Source organism: Helianthus annuus, chromosome 4 (genome assembly GCF_002127325.2).
Source record: "Helianthus annuus cultivar XRQ/B chromosome 4, HanXRQr2.0-SUNRISE, whole genome shotgun sequence".
Classification (NCBI taxonomy): domain Eukaryota; kingdom Viridiplantae; phylum Streptophyta; class Magnoliopsida; order Asterales; family Asteraceae; genus Helianthus; species Helianthus annuus.
Window position 1 is genome coordinate 207,760,074 of NC_035436.2, and position 16,210 is coordinate 207,776,283.

Genomic DNA, 16,210 nt, shown 5'->3' on the forward strand with positions numbered 1-16,210 from the left:
TGAGCTATGGTGGTTCCCTAAGGGGGTGGTGTAGCACATCATCGACCATCCTAGATGACAATCCATATACCTTCATACCGAGTAGCCTAAGAGAAATAAAACCAGTTAAACATAGGCGTAATTACTAAGAAAAGAAAAGTATTGTGCAAGTCTCCTCCTTTTATTTTCTTCGTTCACCTTTTCTTTTACAATGAACAAAATAAAATCACGTGGCTTTGACAAACTTTGAGGCACATGGGAAAGTCACTACTCATTACTTCAGTAAATCAATCCTTATTTCACCTAAAACAAAGTTCACTTTTAGGTAAACAAACATGTAATAATAATAAACAACATCAAAATTTTAAAAGTTTATTCTTTCGAAAAATCTTTTGCTATAACTACACATGTAAACAGATATACATTCACATAGTTAACTATCAGGATAGATCTGAATAAATAATGGTTATCACTACCGTTATCTTTGATGTATTTAATTTTATAACACTTATGGCCTTTTTTCGTTTGAAAACGATTTATTGATACAAGTCTACCTTTAACTATCAAATTACATTCAAGGCGTGGTCTATTGAAGATTTGTGAAGTGTATATTCAAAATCTAATTATTAATTATTAATGTTTAATAAACGAATTTAACATGAATATAAAATTTTATTTGTTTAGAGTTTTACTTAGTATTTAGTTAAGATCTATGAATTGTTGTCGGTTCCTTTTTCTAACAAAACGTCGTAGTCACTTATAAAATTGTTTCCACCTTTTCACTTTATAGGTTATTGCTTCACAAGAAGTGAAAGAATATTATAGATATTGTAAAGAGTATTTATTTTTCAATTAAACATGTACTAGTGAAAACTGATGTAAATAACATCAGATTTATAATTTATATAGATAAAGTAAATTCATGCCAAGACGCAAGAGGCCCTTTACTAATGTAATTGATGAATTCCTCTTCAACCAAGTGTTGAAGATTCAAACCTATCTTGGGCATTTGATGCACTGTAGAATAACTATGAAGTGTGTGTTCAAAAAAAAGTAGATTTATTTATAGGGTAAGGATAGTGTAGAAAGTGCCTAAAGTGTAAGAAGTGTGAGAAGTGTATTATAACACTATATATAATACTATATAACACCATATAAACACCGTATAACAATATGTAACACTATATGATACCATATAACACTATGTAACACTATATAACATTATATAACAAATATAACACTATACATCTATCATAGACATGCTATCAGACAACCTATAGTGTTATATTTGTTATATAATGATATATAGTGTTACATAGTGTTATATGGTATTATATGGTGTTACATATTGTTATACAGTGTTTATATGGTGTTATATAGGATTATATATAGTGTTATAATACACTTCTCACACTTTGAGCACTTTGAGCACTTTTTACAGGATCCTCTACCTTTATTTATAACATATTGATAATTACACTAAAACATATATATCTAAAGAAAAAGTGTATTGTACAAAATGTCTTAACGTACGAAGCGTACGTCATGTCAAGTTCGCATGTTACAACCCCAGAAAGGAAATCTCGCATGTTGAAAAAAACCAAAGATCGCATGTTAAGAAAAAATCGCATGTTAAAAAAAATTCGCATGTTGCTGAAAAAACCAAAATCGCATGTTCAAAAAAAAAATCGCATGTTGATACTACATCTCGTACGCAACGTACGTTAAGGCAATTTGTAGAATAACCGGGCTCTATATCTAAATATATAGGTGATCAAGTATATTTTTTCATTATTTAATTAAAAAGAAACTATAGTTAACAAACATATTGGTTACTTATATCTATTACCGTATGTACATAAGCGCATTTGACCATCACAAGAACTGAACTCATAATCTTATAGCATTACAGAGAGAAACAAACTTTTCACCTTACAACCCCTTCCTACCTCACCACCAGACTATTTTGGTTTGGTTGTTTTTTAGTATTGACTTTTGAAACAATCCATGTTCATACAAAAATTATTAATGAAATTAAGAACATAAAACTTAATTTCAAACTCTGATAACCCCTTAAACAACTTCCACCACCAATAGAAGTATAGGAAAATAGTAGAGAGGAGAATGCACTAAGAAACAAATAGATGTTGTAGTTTTTTTTTTTAATTGAGTTAATAATATATAAATCCATCAATCAAAGAGTTAGAGATCATAAGTGACCTTACTATAATTCATGTATTATCTATATAACGTTTTACACTTAGGGTGTGAAGGACTAATCCCGATCATCCATACTTAGCGGGCCATTAGCGTAAATAGTAAATACTTATAGTTTAAGTATCTTATGTATAAAGTAGAAGGGTTAAACTTGTATATCCTTATAACTTGATTTGGGATAATCCTATATATGTATCGATGTATGTATCAGACAACACACACATATCATAATTTGATCTTGCAATTCTTTTATTTTTCTCTCAATTGATTCTCTATATCATTCATATCGTTCATAATCTGGGCAACAATTGGTATCAGAGCATCAGGTTCTCTCGCTTTCAAGGATCAATTGATCTTGCTCGATCATTCAACAACCAAGCAAACAGTCAAATCGATTTCTGTGGATCAAGATTTCTTCGCGTTTGAAACTCAGACACGAGTCGACGGTGTCGTATAGGGTTATCAAGTCTTACGAAGATCGTTCACGTGTGCTTTCAGTTTTGTTTGTTTCATCGATCAGGAAAGAACAAGGGCTGTTCTTTTGTGTCAACTGATCGCATACTGTTTTCGTTTCCGAAGACGCTACTCTCAAAAGTCCAGGTTCAATTGTTACGAATCTGTTTTGTGTTTATTTTATTATCGATTAGGAAAGATTATTTTTCTGATTATTGATTTTTTTTTAATTCTCATATTAATAGTTTTAAGTTGTCTAAAGATTAGTTGTTTTCAATCCGGATTAGGAACCTGTCTAAAAGTTCCTGTGATTGTTTTCAAGTCCTAATCTTATTGGAATCCCATTAGAATAAGTCACTGTTTGGAATTAGTTTAATTCCTTGTTAAAATTGTCAATACTTAACAAATTCTCATCCAAGTTTGTTAAGATTGTTTACTGGTACCCATTAAGAACATGGGTGAAAATAGTGGCAATAAAGAAATAATTGTTATGCAAAAGGAAAGTGGTTCGTTAAACCATTTCCAATGTCCCACTTTGAAGTCCACAAATTATATAATTTGGGCTATCCGTATCAAGACTATACTTGAGGCAAACGGATTATGGGAAATGATTGAACCAAGTAAACATACGCAACCAGATGTCAAGAAAGACAAAACTGCGATTGCATACTTGTTTCAAGCCTTACCCGAAGATCTCATATTGCAAGTTGCTAATTGCAAAAGTGCAAAAGAGGTATGGGAGGCATTAAAAACTAGACATGTTGGTATAGACATGGTGCAAAAGGCACGAATGCAAACACTCAAATCTGAATTTGATATGTTGCATATGAAAGAAGAAGAATCTATTGATTCGTTCACTGCCAAGTTAAACAGTATCGTTACTAAGGCAACCAGCCTAGGATCAACATTTGATCAGCCTACGTTGGTACGAAAGTTACTAAATTCCGTTCCTGAAAGGTTTATCCATATGGTTGCATCCTTGGAACAAAATAATGATCTAGACACGATCTCACTAGATGAGACCATCGGTAGACTTAAGACTTTTGAAGAAAGAGTCAAGTCTAAAAAGGGAAGTCATACCGATAGCAATGATAAACTTTTGTTCACAAATCACGACAACAAATTTAGTCGTGAAAAACGGTTTGGTAACCATGGACAAAAGAAGTTTGAACCATCACGAAATAAATGGCGTCGTGGCAAGTCTAGACAATCTAGAAGAGAGGAAAAATCCTCTTGGAAATCCAATCATAGCAAAGAAGAAAATGCTATGAAGGATACAAGCAATGTAAAATGTTACAAATGCAAGAAGCTTGGGCATTATTCAAATTTCTGCCCTAAAAATGAACCTGCACAAGATCAGTCAAATCTAGTGCAAGAAGATAATGAGCCAACCCTCTTGATGGCAATTACCGATAACAATGAGATCCATCAAGAAGTTTTCCTAAACAAAAAGGAAACTGAAACTGAAAAGGTCATAACTACCCATGAGAGCATGTGGTACTTAGATAATGGTGCAAGTAACCATATGACCGGTACACGAACACATTTCACTGATTTAGATGAAACGGCTAGCGGAAATGTCCGTTTTGGAGATGATTCACGTGTACAAATTAAAGGTAAAGGCTCCATCTTGTTGGAATGTAAAAATGGAGATCAAAAGATTATCTCGCAAGTTTACTACATTCCAAGTCTGAAGAGTAATATCCTAAGTTTGGGACACTTAACAGAAACTGGGTGTAAAGTGGTAATGGAAGATAACCTATTGATGGTATATGATCAAAATCAAAAACTCATAATGAAGGTTATACGTTCAACCAACAGATTATACCACATTAAGTTGAATATTGGTACACCCGTTTGCTTGTTGACAAACTTAGAAGACCAAGCATGGTTATGGCATGCTCGGCTGGGTCACCTAAATTTTGATGCAATCAAAACCATGACCCAGAAACATTTGGTTCAGGGAATTCCTCGTATAAAACATGAAAGTCAAATTTGTGATGCATGTTTAGTAGGCAAGCATAATAGAACTCCATTTCCAAATCAGTCCAAGTTCAAGTCTTTGGAACCATTGGATCTAATCTATAGAGATCTATGCGGTCCTATATCACCATCAACTCACGCAGGAAAGAAATACATGTTTCTTCTGGTAGATGATTGTACTAGATACATGTGGGCCTATTTTCTTAACTCTAAGGATCAAACCTTTGAGATTTTCAAAGAGTTTAGATTGATGGTTGAAAACGAGGTTGGAACCAAGTTAAAAATGTTTAGAACTGATAGAGGTGGAGAATTCACATCAAATGAATTCTCACAATATTGCAAAATTAATGGCATCTCTAGGCAACTTACAGCACCATACTCCCCACAACAAAACGGAGTAGTAGAACGACAAAATAGAACTATAATGTCGACTACTAGGAGTATGCTGAAAGCATCAAATATGCCTCAAAATTTTTGGGGAGAAGCAGTTAGACATGCGATTTATGTTTTGAATCGGGTGCCCACTAAGGCACTAATAAACTGCACCCCATATGAAGCTTTGAAAGGAAGAAAACCAAAACTTGATCATCTTAGAATTTTTGGTTGCATAGCTTATGCAAAAGTTGCGTTGCCACATCTAAAGAAATTGGATGATAGAAGTACTAAAATGGTGTACTTAGGCAGCGAACCAGGATCAAAGGCGTATAGATTATTTGATCCTGTTTCAAAGAAAGTTTGCATCAGTCGCGATGTCAAATTCTTGGAAAATTAATCATGGGATTGGAGTAAATACTTAGAAGATTTCAACCATGAGGAACCTGAGTGGACAAACTTCACTATTGAAGATATTCAAGTTACTGATCCACCTGTTATGCATGAAACTCAAGTTGAAAACAGTGAATTTGAAAACACAAATCATGAAAATGAAGATGAAGACCCTCTATTGCCAAATTCACTTCACACTCCATCACCAAACACCGATGATCCAAATTCACAAGGATCCATTGAATATACATCAGCTTCAGCAAGTTCATCTAACCCATTTGATCACACACCTGTACGAGGCTTTCATCCTTTAACAAAAATATATGAAAGAGCACCGGAGGTTGAGACAAATGAGTTACTATTGGCCGAAGATGAACCTAAAAATTATAAAGAAGCATCGGAAGATGAACAATGGATTGAAGCTATGAAAGTGGAAATCGATTCAATCAACAAAAACAAAACGTGGAAGTTGACCACTTTACCCAACAATCAAAAGGCAATTGGCCTGAAATGGGTGTTTAAGACTAAACGTGATGCAAGTGGAAAGATCATCAAACACAAGGCACGTTTAGTTGCAAAAGGTTATGTGCAACAACATGGGATAGACTTTGATGAAGTCTTTGCTCCTGTAGCACGTATAGAGACAGTTCGTCTGATTTTGGCTTTGGCAGCCTATAATAATTGGGAAGTACATCACTTGGATGTAAAATCTGCTTTCCTACATGGCGAACTCAAAGAAGAAGTATGTGTTTCGCAACCAGAAGGTTTTGTGAAACCAGAAAATGAAGGGAAGGTATATAAACTTTCAAAGGCACTATATGGACTAAGACAAGCTCCGCGTGCATGGAACGTTAAGTTAGATCATACCTTAAAGTCCCTTGGTTTTCAAAAGTGTTCTTTGGAACAAGCAGCCTACACTAAAAGAAATGAGACTTCAACTTTACTAATCAGAGTCTATGTTGATGATCTAATAGTGACTGGATATCCAAAGAAAGAAATAGATCATTTTAAATGTCAAATAGAAGAGAAGTTTGAAATGAGTGATCTAGGGTTGTTGGCTTACTATCTTGGTATAGAAGTCACCCAAACAGGGGGTGAAATCTCTATTAAACAATCCGGCTATATAACCAAGATTCTCAAAGATGCAAGAATGTTGGATTGCAATGACACCAAGATACCAATGGACCCAGGAACTAAGTTAACAAAAACCGAAGGGGAAAATTCAGTTGATGCAACAGAATACAGAAGCTTAATCAGTTGTTTAAGATACTTGTCGCATACAAGGCCAGATCTTTGTTATTCTGTTGGTTTACTTAGTAGGTTCATGCAAGAACCTAAAGAACATCTCCAAAAGGCTATTAAGCAAGTGTTACGTTATATCAAAGGAACACAAAACCTTGGTATAACATACTATAAAGTTGGTGGTTGTAAAATAACGGGCTATAGTGATAGCAGTTATGGAGTTAATACGGTTGAAGGAAAGGGCACCACAGGAATAGCCTTCTATTTTGGAAACTCTCCAATAACTTGGTGCACTCAAAAACAACAAACTGTTGCTCTATCATCCGGTGAATCTGAATTTATGGCAGCAACTGCAGCAGCATGCCAAGCACTATGGCTAAAAAGATTACTCGCTGCAATGACTGGATGGAAAGAAGAAAAGATCACATTACTAGTGGACAATAGATCAGCAATTGCTCTAATGAAGAATCCAGTATTTCATGGAAGAAGCAAGCACATTGATACTCGTTATCACTTCATAAGGGAATGTGTGGAGAACAATCATATCAATGTGGAACACATTAGTGGAGAACTACAAAAGGCAGACATACTGACAAAAGCACTAGGAAGAGACAAATTCATCACAATGAGGAAGTTGCTCGGTGTTCAAGATCTGCAACAAATATGATTGTGATTAAGGGGGTGATTGAAGGACTAATCCCGATCATCCATATTTAGCGGGTCATTAGCGTAAATAGTAAATACTTATAGTTTAAGTATCTTATGTATAAAGTAGAAGGGTTAAACTTGTATATCCTTATAACTTGATTTGGGATAATCCTATATATGTATCGATGTATGTATCAGACAACACACACATATCATAATTTGATCTTGCAATTCTTTTATTTTTCTCTCAATTGATTCTCTATATCATTCATATCGTTCATAATCTGGGCAACAGGGTGCAAAGGCGCCCCAGTGATGCACCATTTTCGCAGTCATCATAGTGTGCAATACCGCCGCACACAATGTTTTTTGCGGCGTGATGGAAGGTTGTTATGATGGCCAACGCAAGGTGAAGAAACCATTTCAAACGGTCATATGAATATCCAATTTGTAAATATCCAATCTTCTTCCATTTTTCCTGCACACTAACTTCACAAATTTCCTCTCAAACTCTATAAAAAACTTCTATTTAGTTTTCTCATAAAGTTTTGAAAAATAATGGAGGGTATGGAGCGTCCAAGTACATTTCCACCCGACTCATCTAGCTCGTCCGATTCAAGGAATTCTACTCTTGTAATTTTTGCAAAGGTTTGTGACACTACTACAATATGAAGCAATAGACAGTGTTCAATATTTGGTTTATTATTTTAATAAACTCATCTTAAAATCGACTCCTCAAATGACAGTTGTGCCAATCCAATTAAAATATTCAACAAAATTCCATAAAACACTGTCTTATGCTTAAACCTCCGTCTTATTTTTATATACGCACCCTTTAGACGGTGTTCCCTTTGGACGTCGTCTTATATACTCATCCAATTATGATAACAATAAACTTAGAAAAAAAAAAACAAACTTAAACCCATTCCTACCCTAACATACGTACTGTTAGTTTGCTCGACCAAAACCCTAGCTCCCCTTCCCCTTCTATGCAGCCCCTCCAGACGTAGCAAATCCCTCCAGCGGCACCCCTCCAGCCGCAAATCCCTCCAGCCGCAAATCCCTACAGTTGCACCCCTTTGAGGCTGGTTAGTTTTTCGTTCGATTCCCGTTTGACGCAACCCCCTTTGAGACTAGTTAGTTTTTCGCAGGATTTCCGTTCGATTTGCTAGACGACGAAAGCATTCCCCTTCGATTCCCCCGTTGAGACTGGTTAGTTTTTCGATTCCCCTTTGAGACTGGTTAGTTTTTCGATTCCCCTTTGTGACTGGTTTGTATGTATATGTATTGTTGTTTGCAAGTGATTTAAAATATTTGTTTTGATAAATGTTTTGATATTAAAAGACGGGGTTCACCAAATTTAAGCCGATGTTCAAATTGAACACCGTCTAATAAGACATGATTTAAAACCACTGTAGTTTAAGACGATGTTGAAAACACCATCTTAAAACCCATATCACCCCATCTAAAGCTCTGTTTTGTAGTAGTGTGAAGCCGCCGAACTTGAAGATATGGGACGATGAAAGAAACAATTGTATGTTGTGATTGGGTAGCTGTAAATGAAGTTCAAACGAATGATTACTTTGTTGAAAACTCAAACTATAATGCCAAGACATTTAGAGTGAGGTTCTGATTATCAAAAGAATTATTTTAAATATTGTGGGAGACATTGAAGCTCAATTTGAATGGTTTCAAAAAGGCTACGACAGTAGAGGAAAAAAAGAGTTTCACGGCGATACAAAAGTGCGCATCCGCAATTCTTCAACTTGCAACTGGTAAGGTTCCTGACGAATATGATGAAAATTTAGCTATGTTTCTAGGATTTCTAGTGAATTTCTTGAATATTTTTGCAATGCTATTATTAAGTTATACACTACAGAGTTTCTATAAAGGCCGACTAGACACGACATAACACGTTTATACGTCGCACATGAAGCTAGATGACACTTTCTAGGGATGCTCGGTAGCATCGACTATATGCGTATAGTTTGGAGAAGTTGTCCGACGAGTTTGCAAGGACAGTTTATGAGAGGTGACCACAAAAAACCGACTGTCATGCTCGAAGCGGTGATGTTGAATGATTTATGGATTTGGCATGTGTACTTCGGTGCCTGCGATTAAAGCAACGGCCTTAATGTTCTGCATTTATCACTGTTATTCAATGCCGAGTTACAAGGAACCGTTATTCATTACACAATATAATTATAAGGATGAGGTGCACGCAATATCACCAGACTACGTTATGACCCTCCGACACAGGTACCCTTTAACGAGGATATATAATTGGAGTTACGGAATGAAGACACCCACTTTCGACTACTTTGTTGGTTTATATATCCAATTATCCCATTCCGACGAAGAGTAGTTTTTATATTTTAGTTTTTAAATTTGAGTATTTATTTTTCTTGTTGGTTGTATTTTTATTTAATTTTATGTATTTTAAAAATGTTGGTTTTTATTTTATTTAAAAAAGAGAAAATATTTAATGATGGAATATGATGGGTGGTGCAAGTGTGATGAGTGAAATTTGAGGCAATGTGAAAACGTGAGGTGTTAAAGAAGGATTGGGTATGATAGAAAAATTTAGTAATGGTTGTGAGGGTGCCTCATGAAAGGTTGTAAATGAACCAAACGAACTTGAACAAGGCTTTGCTCATGTTCGTTCATTAAGAAATGAGCATGTTCATGAACTATTCACGAACGAGATTTCGTTTTCGTGTTTGTTCATTAATGTTCTTGAACTATTCACGAAGTTTTAACAAACACAAATAAACTCAAAAAATGTTCATTAGCATAAATGAATACAAACAAATGAATACACACAAACATATATTTATTTTAGAGTAACATTTGCATTTTTCTTCACAAAGATTACGAAGAATCCACCAAAAAAATATAAGCACTTAACATAATTATCTGACTAAACTTGACATAATACTTAGAAACATGATTAACACATATTAAAAAGTTTGTCAACCTTTAATACAAACTGAATAAGGGATGTTGGGGGAGGCATAAAGTATAACTAGAGTTTCTATTTTTAAAAACTAAAAACAATAAAACAAAACACAACATATAAAAACCTTTAATGAACATGATTGAGCAAACATAAATGAGGTTTACGAACATAAATGAACGAACACAACCTCTGTTCATTTTCGTTTGTTTAACTTAACGAACGAAAATTTTTGTCCCTGCTCGTTCGGTTATTATATGAACGATCAAAACTGAACTTCCCGCCAAACAGTTAACAAACTGTTAGTTGAACGTTTACGTCCCTAGCTCCATCCACCCTATGGGCTGATTCCATAACTTTATATAAGGGAGGACGGGGTGTTCGCGGTAACCCCTCGCGGGGAGTGGATCCACCGAAGAGTGGTGGTACCGCCATCTAGGCGGTGAACTAGAGAGAGGGAGAAAAGCGGTGGGAAGTCACCGATGGAGGAGAGGGGGAAGATGGTGGGCCAGCTCACTTAAAACCAATAAAACCTTTTCTTTTTTTTTTTGAATAAAAAAACAAGGGGAGTTAAGAGGGGAGTGCCGCCATCAATTTAGAGTGTTAGGGGAGTTTAAGAGGGGAGTTGACGTGGCACACGAGAATTGGTTGGGCGTAAGAGAGGGGACTCACCTCTTAGGCTGCTCGGGGCGTCTTCGGTAAAGCAAATCGGGGAGGGACTTCACCGATTAGGGGGGGCTGCCATTGGTTCGGGGAGGGAAATCGGGGAACAAATTGGGTGGTTGTTCACCGCGAGCGGGGAGGAAGACAGATGGTGGGGCCCATTTTTCCAACCAATCAAACAATTTTGTTTTTTTTTGTTTTTTTTTTAATAAAAAAACAAGGGTAGTTAAGAGGGGAGTGGCGCCATCAAATTAGGGTGTTAGGGGAGTTTAAGAGGGGAGTTGACGTGGCACACGGGGATTGGTTTGGCGTAAGAGAGGGGACTCACCTATTAGGTGAGCACCCCTTACACCCTAAGTAGAAGGACAATTCCTAAAATTACTAACAGAGGAAATTACTACCAACATTCGAATACAGAGTAGGGGTAAATCAGTCAGAATAAAAGCTTTTATAGGTGTTGGTGAAACACCCCGTACCTTATTTTAGAAGTAAGCAAACACAAACACACCCAAACACTTTGGCAAGATTTGATTTTGAGATCCTCAACCTCTCCACCACTCACCGGAAAAAATGCCGTCCGGTGACGACGACGACGGCGCCACCCTCAGAACAGAACTAGAAGCTTCTTTACTCAAGATCCATTCTTTGGAGAAAGAAAACCAAGAATTAAAACAAGAAACGAGTCGACTCAAGGCACAAATCAACACACTCAAAGCACATGATCTCGAAAGGAAATCGATACTATGGAAAAAACTACACCATTCAATGGATTGCGGGAAAGTTATAGACGATCCACCACAAAAACAGAAGCTTCAAGTGGACGTACCGATAAAGAAATCCACTTCAGATCAAACCAATGTGATTAATCCACCACCTTCGCCGCCACAGCTGCTACAACGACGGGTAACGGCACCACCACCGCCACCACCACCCATTCTACCGACGCCAGTTGGATCAAAGGCGGTTCGACGTGTCCCTGCAGTTATGGAGTTCTATCGATCGCTTATGAAACGAGACACCCAGCTCAAGGAGACTAAAAACGGTGCATCTGGGCTCGCCCCGGCTGCTTATTCTCGTGACATGATCGGAGAAATCGAGAACCGTTCAACTTATCTTACCTCTGTAAGCTAAACTAAACTTATCAGGCAGGGGCTGGCTAAATTTCTTTTATCTTGTACCCTTTTGGTAAAATATATAGGAGAATACTAATTATTTTACTAGGGGTGCATAAAAATAAAAATAAAAATAATAATAATAATAATAATAATAATAATAATAATAATAATAATAATAATATACTATAGTGTAACAACTTGTTAACTTGTGAAATCAGATAAAATCAGATGTGGAGAAATACGGTCCGCTACTGAATTATTTGATACGAGAAGTCCAGAGTGCAGCATTTAGGGAGATATCCGAAGTTGAGGCATTTGTGAAGTGGGTAGATGGCGAGTTATCGTGTCTAGTAGACGAGCGGGCGGTACTCAAACACTTTCCACAATGGCCCGAACGAAAAGCGGATGCATTGCGTGAGGCTGCTTTTAGCTACCGAGATTTGAAGAATCTTGAATCGGAAGTTTTAGGGTTTGAAAACGGATTGAAACAACCCGTGATTCAATCATTAAGGAAGATGCAAGCACTTCAAGACAGGTAATTACTAGCTAGCTATATATATATATAGAGAGAGAGACCGAATTAAAGTTAACGTAATTATTATATATATTTTGTATAAATATATCTAGATTAGAGTCAAGCATTAGTGGAGTGGAAAGAAGTAGAGAGGGTACAAGTAAGAGATACAAAGAGCTACAGATTCCATGGCAGTGGCTGATGGATACGGGAGTCGTTGGAAAGGTAGGTGCATACTTTCCTTTATCACCAAGCAAAGGCTTTTTTTTTAATGACAATTACAATATATATTATTATTATGCTTTATAAAGTTAACTACAAATCTTGATTGTAACTTAAGCTATTTATTTTATTAATTAATTAATTAAGTCCACAATTACAGATAAAACTAAGTTCTCTGAATCTGGCACGAGAGTGTATGCGGAGGATCGCTAAAGAATTGGAGTGCAATGAAGCTTCACGAGACGGGGATTTGTTGATCCAAGGCGTTCGATTTGCTTTTCGGGTTCACCAGGTATATTATTATTATTATTATTATTATTATTATTATTATTATTATTATTATTATTATTATTATTATTTTAACAACAATTTTCTACATCTAAATATCAGATACATAATTAAAATGTAATTGTTAATCATACATGTTTTCAAATATTAATAAATTTGTCCCTTAATAAATTTGCATGTTAATATATAATAAAGAAAGGGTTGAATCTGTAGTTTGCAGGAGGGTTTGACACAGAGACGATGCATGCATTTGAAGAACTAAAGGAGATTGGAAGCCGTTGCGGTTAATTAAGATGGAACCAATAAATAAAAAATTGATTAATTGATGTTATAATTTAACTGTGTCTATGCATGTGCAAAACCACCTGACATCATATATATATCATCAACGTCGCTTTTTTGTGATTTATCATCATTTATATATGAAATGATTATATACATTAAAATATGCGAGAAAATCACAAAGAGAGACGACTAAAATGTCAGATTGCTCATACAGGACTTTTTTCCTCATAAATCATGTTTATTTAATTAAATCAAATCTTTAATGCACGTTTAAAAGAATGGCATAAACTCAATACGATTACAAACTAATGGTAGGTAGACGAGCAACAAGCTGCGCCGCTACCCCTTTCTGAATAGATTTTTATTTGTTATTAACATTATATAGATAATAGTTGTACTACAAGTTTAATATATACAGTAACTAATCATGTAAAGATGGCTCGTTTTTATATTGTTGACATGATGCGTTTTTTCGTAAATTATTTTAAAATTAAGAATAGTTAAAGTTGTTAAACTTTTGAGTAAATTAAAGGTTTGGTTCATGGGGTCGGGTTTGGTCCGTTACCTTTGATCACTTTTTAAAAGACTGTCTTGTGCTTGCAAATTCTTACCATTTCAGTCCATTAACTTTAACTCTATCCATGTTAAAATTTATGTGATTTGAACAAAGAAAACATTGATATGACCCCACCTTCAATCACTCTCTCTCCAGAGTCTCCCTACTCTCTTGCTCCCCCACCATTCTATGCCTGCATCACAAAAGACACTACAATTCGTGCTGAATGAAATTTGAAATCATAGATCTTAGTGATTTAGCTAAGAAACACAAGTGTAATTTGTTGTTTCTCAAACGCTTAGAAGAAGTGCTTACCAGTATTATTAATAACTTCGGTTCCGACATGATGAATCCAATTTCCCATTGTTTTCGGTGCGGCATATAGGCAACTCGTGGCTTCGAAACTGAGTTCGAAAGATAATCTGGGAGAAGAATTGTCTTATGGTGTCGGAAATTTAATGAAAATGTGTTTTTTTTTACAGATATAACGATGAATCGGAAATCGAGTGGTTGAAATAAAAAATGTGAAACTTAGGCGTATCTAATAGGATTTTGTATCCTAGTGACCTTTGGTTTTGTTTATTAAATCCCATGTAACTTTTAAATTACAAAGGTTACATAAATATTAATACTAATGATGTTTCTTTAGAAAATAGAGAATCCATCAAGTTTCATTACAAAGAGAGAACTCCATCATCTTCCCATTTTTTACATTTTTCCGCAAATTTTAACACTACATTTTACCTAGTGTAACCTCAGGTGCGTGACATTCTCCGACGGTCAGACTACTTCAGTTGTTGTACCCAGGGAGACAGACCGATTGTCTTGAGTAGAGACGCAAAATCTGTTTTAAGGGACCGAGGCCCCAACCGTTAACATTAGTTTGTTCATTCTTGCAGCCAAAGAGACTACAAGAAGGCCTTGTTCTAGCACAAAGTTGATTACTTTATCTTTTGAAGATCTTGCTAAGAAGACTACAAGAATACGTTAGTTGTGTAGATTCAAACTTGGCAAAAGAAAACTTTAACGTCTCCCTCAAAACTCATGAAAACCTAATTATAGATATATTTGAAATTTATCTCATGAATCGTTTCCATGATGGTAAGCATGTTTTTAGTATCCAAGACAATTGTCAGCTTTCGAGTTACTTTATCAGTTTTTCATGAAAATTAATATCGGGTAATTATGGTCATGGTAGCATAATGCGTTGTGGGTCGGGTTCAGGGTCAAAATGGTAGTGGCAGAAGGTGGATGTGGTGGAAGCAGGTGGGGTGGCTGATGGTGGTGGGTGAGTGGCGATGGTTGATGGTGGTGGTGGTGGCTGATGGTGGTGGGTGGTAGGGGTGTTAAATATAACAACCCTCCAAAATTATTCCGACACCCTAAAAATATTTAGAATGCCCCAATACGTCCTAAAATACACCCCGTATACGAAAACAGGCCCCAAATACCTTAATTTTATCAAAAATCAAATAAAATAAATAAATAATGGGCCTCGCGGCCCGCAACGGAGAAGGCACAAGGCCTACGCGGGGCGCGACGACCTAGCTATGAGGCTTTACCCGGAGCCACCACGTGGCAACACTTGTCGAGACTATGTTGTTGACCGGACAACCCTATGCCCTAGACCCCCTACGTCGCGGCCCGCGAAGGCTGAGCCTTAGGGCGCCGCGGGGTGTGACGCTATGGCTGATCAGCCCTATATATTGAGAGTTTCGGCTCTCATTTGACACTATACCCGGGCATTATATCCCCCTAATTAGCGAAGCCCTGCCTCGTTGTAAATATCATAACCCCCGGTTACGTATTAGATACGCTGCCCGATTGATCTAGGCTTCCATAACGGCTGTCGAGGTTCTGCCCGACGTAGTCGTTGGAATGCCGTCTCGGGGAGGGTATTACTAATGTAAATATTGGGTAATTATACTAACGCGTGTGCATTTGTGTAACTAATAGATAATCACCAGAAAATCCTAAAGGAAAACCCTAAGACAACAATGTGAGTAATCTCCATTTTGTAAACCTTTTTGCAAACTGTTTTTACAAAACCTCAAATGTTTTACATTTTATTAAAACAGTTATTGAGTATTTGTATTCTACAATTATCGTCGGTATGTTGGGGTTTTGTATACAAAATTTGTTACTACATTGTGAGTAGTAACATGACCACAAGTCGGGTTGACAGTATCATGGGTGGTAATTAAAGTAGATGTAAACAAATGTAATTGCGCGACCGCCCTCAATACTGTAAAACGGTTTTACCTGTCTTGATTGAACTGGGATTCACTCACCAGTATTTTCCACTGACAAAATGTTTTTAAACG

At 36.2% G+C, this 16,210-nt stretch overlaps 1 protein-coding gene across 1 annotated transcript; it reads left to right on the forward strand.

Moving 5' to 3' along the window:
- Positions 1-11,366: 11,366 nt before the first annotated feature.
- On the forward strand, positions 11,367-13,491 carry LOC110938283 (protein CHUP1, chloroplastic). Its single transcript, XM_022180746.2, has 5 exons — positions 11,367-12,028; positions 12,240-12,556; positions 12,649-12,760; positions 12,918-13,049; positions 13,259-13,491. The coding sequence occupies exons 1-5, from the start codon at positions 11,477-11,479 to the stop codon at positions 13,331-13,333; spliced, it is 1,188 nt and encodes a 395-aa protein (XP_022036438.1). The 5' UTR covers positions 11,367-11,476; the 3' UTR covers positions 13,334-13,491.
- Positions 13,492-16,210: the final 2,719 nt, after the last annotated feature.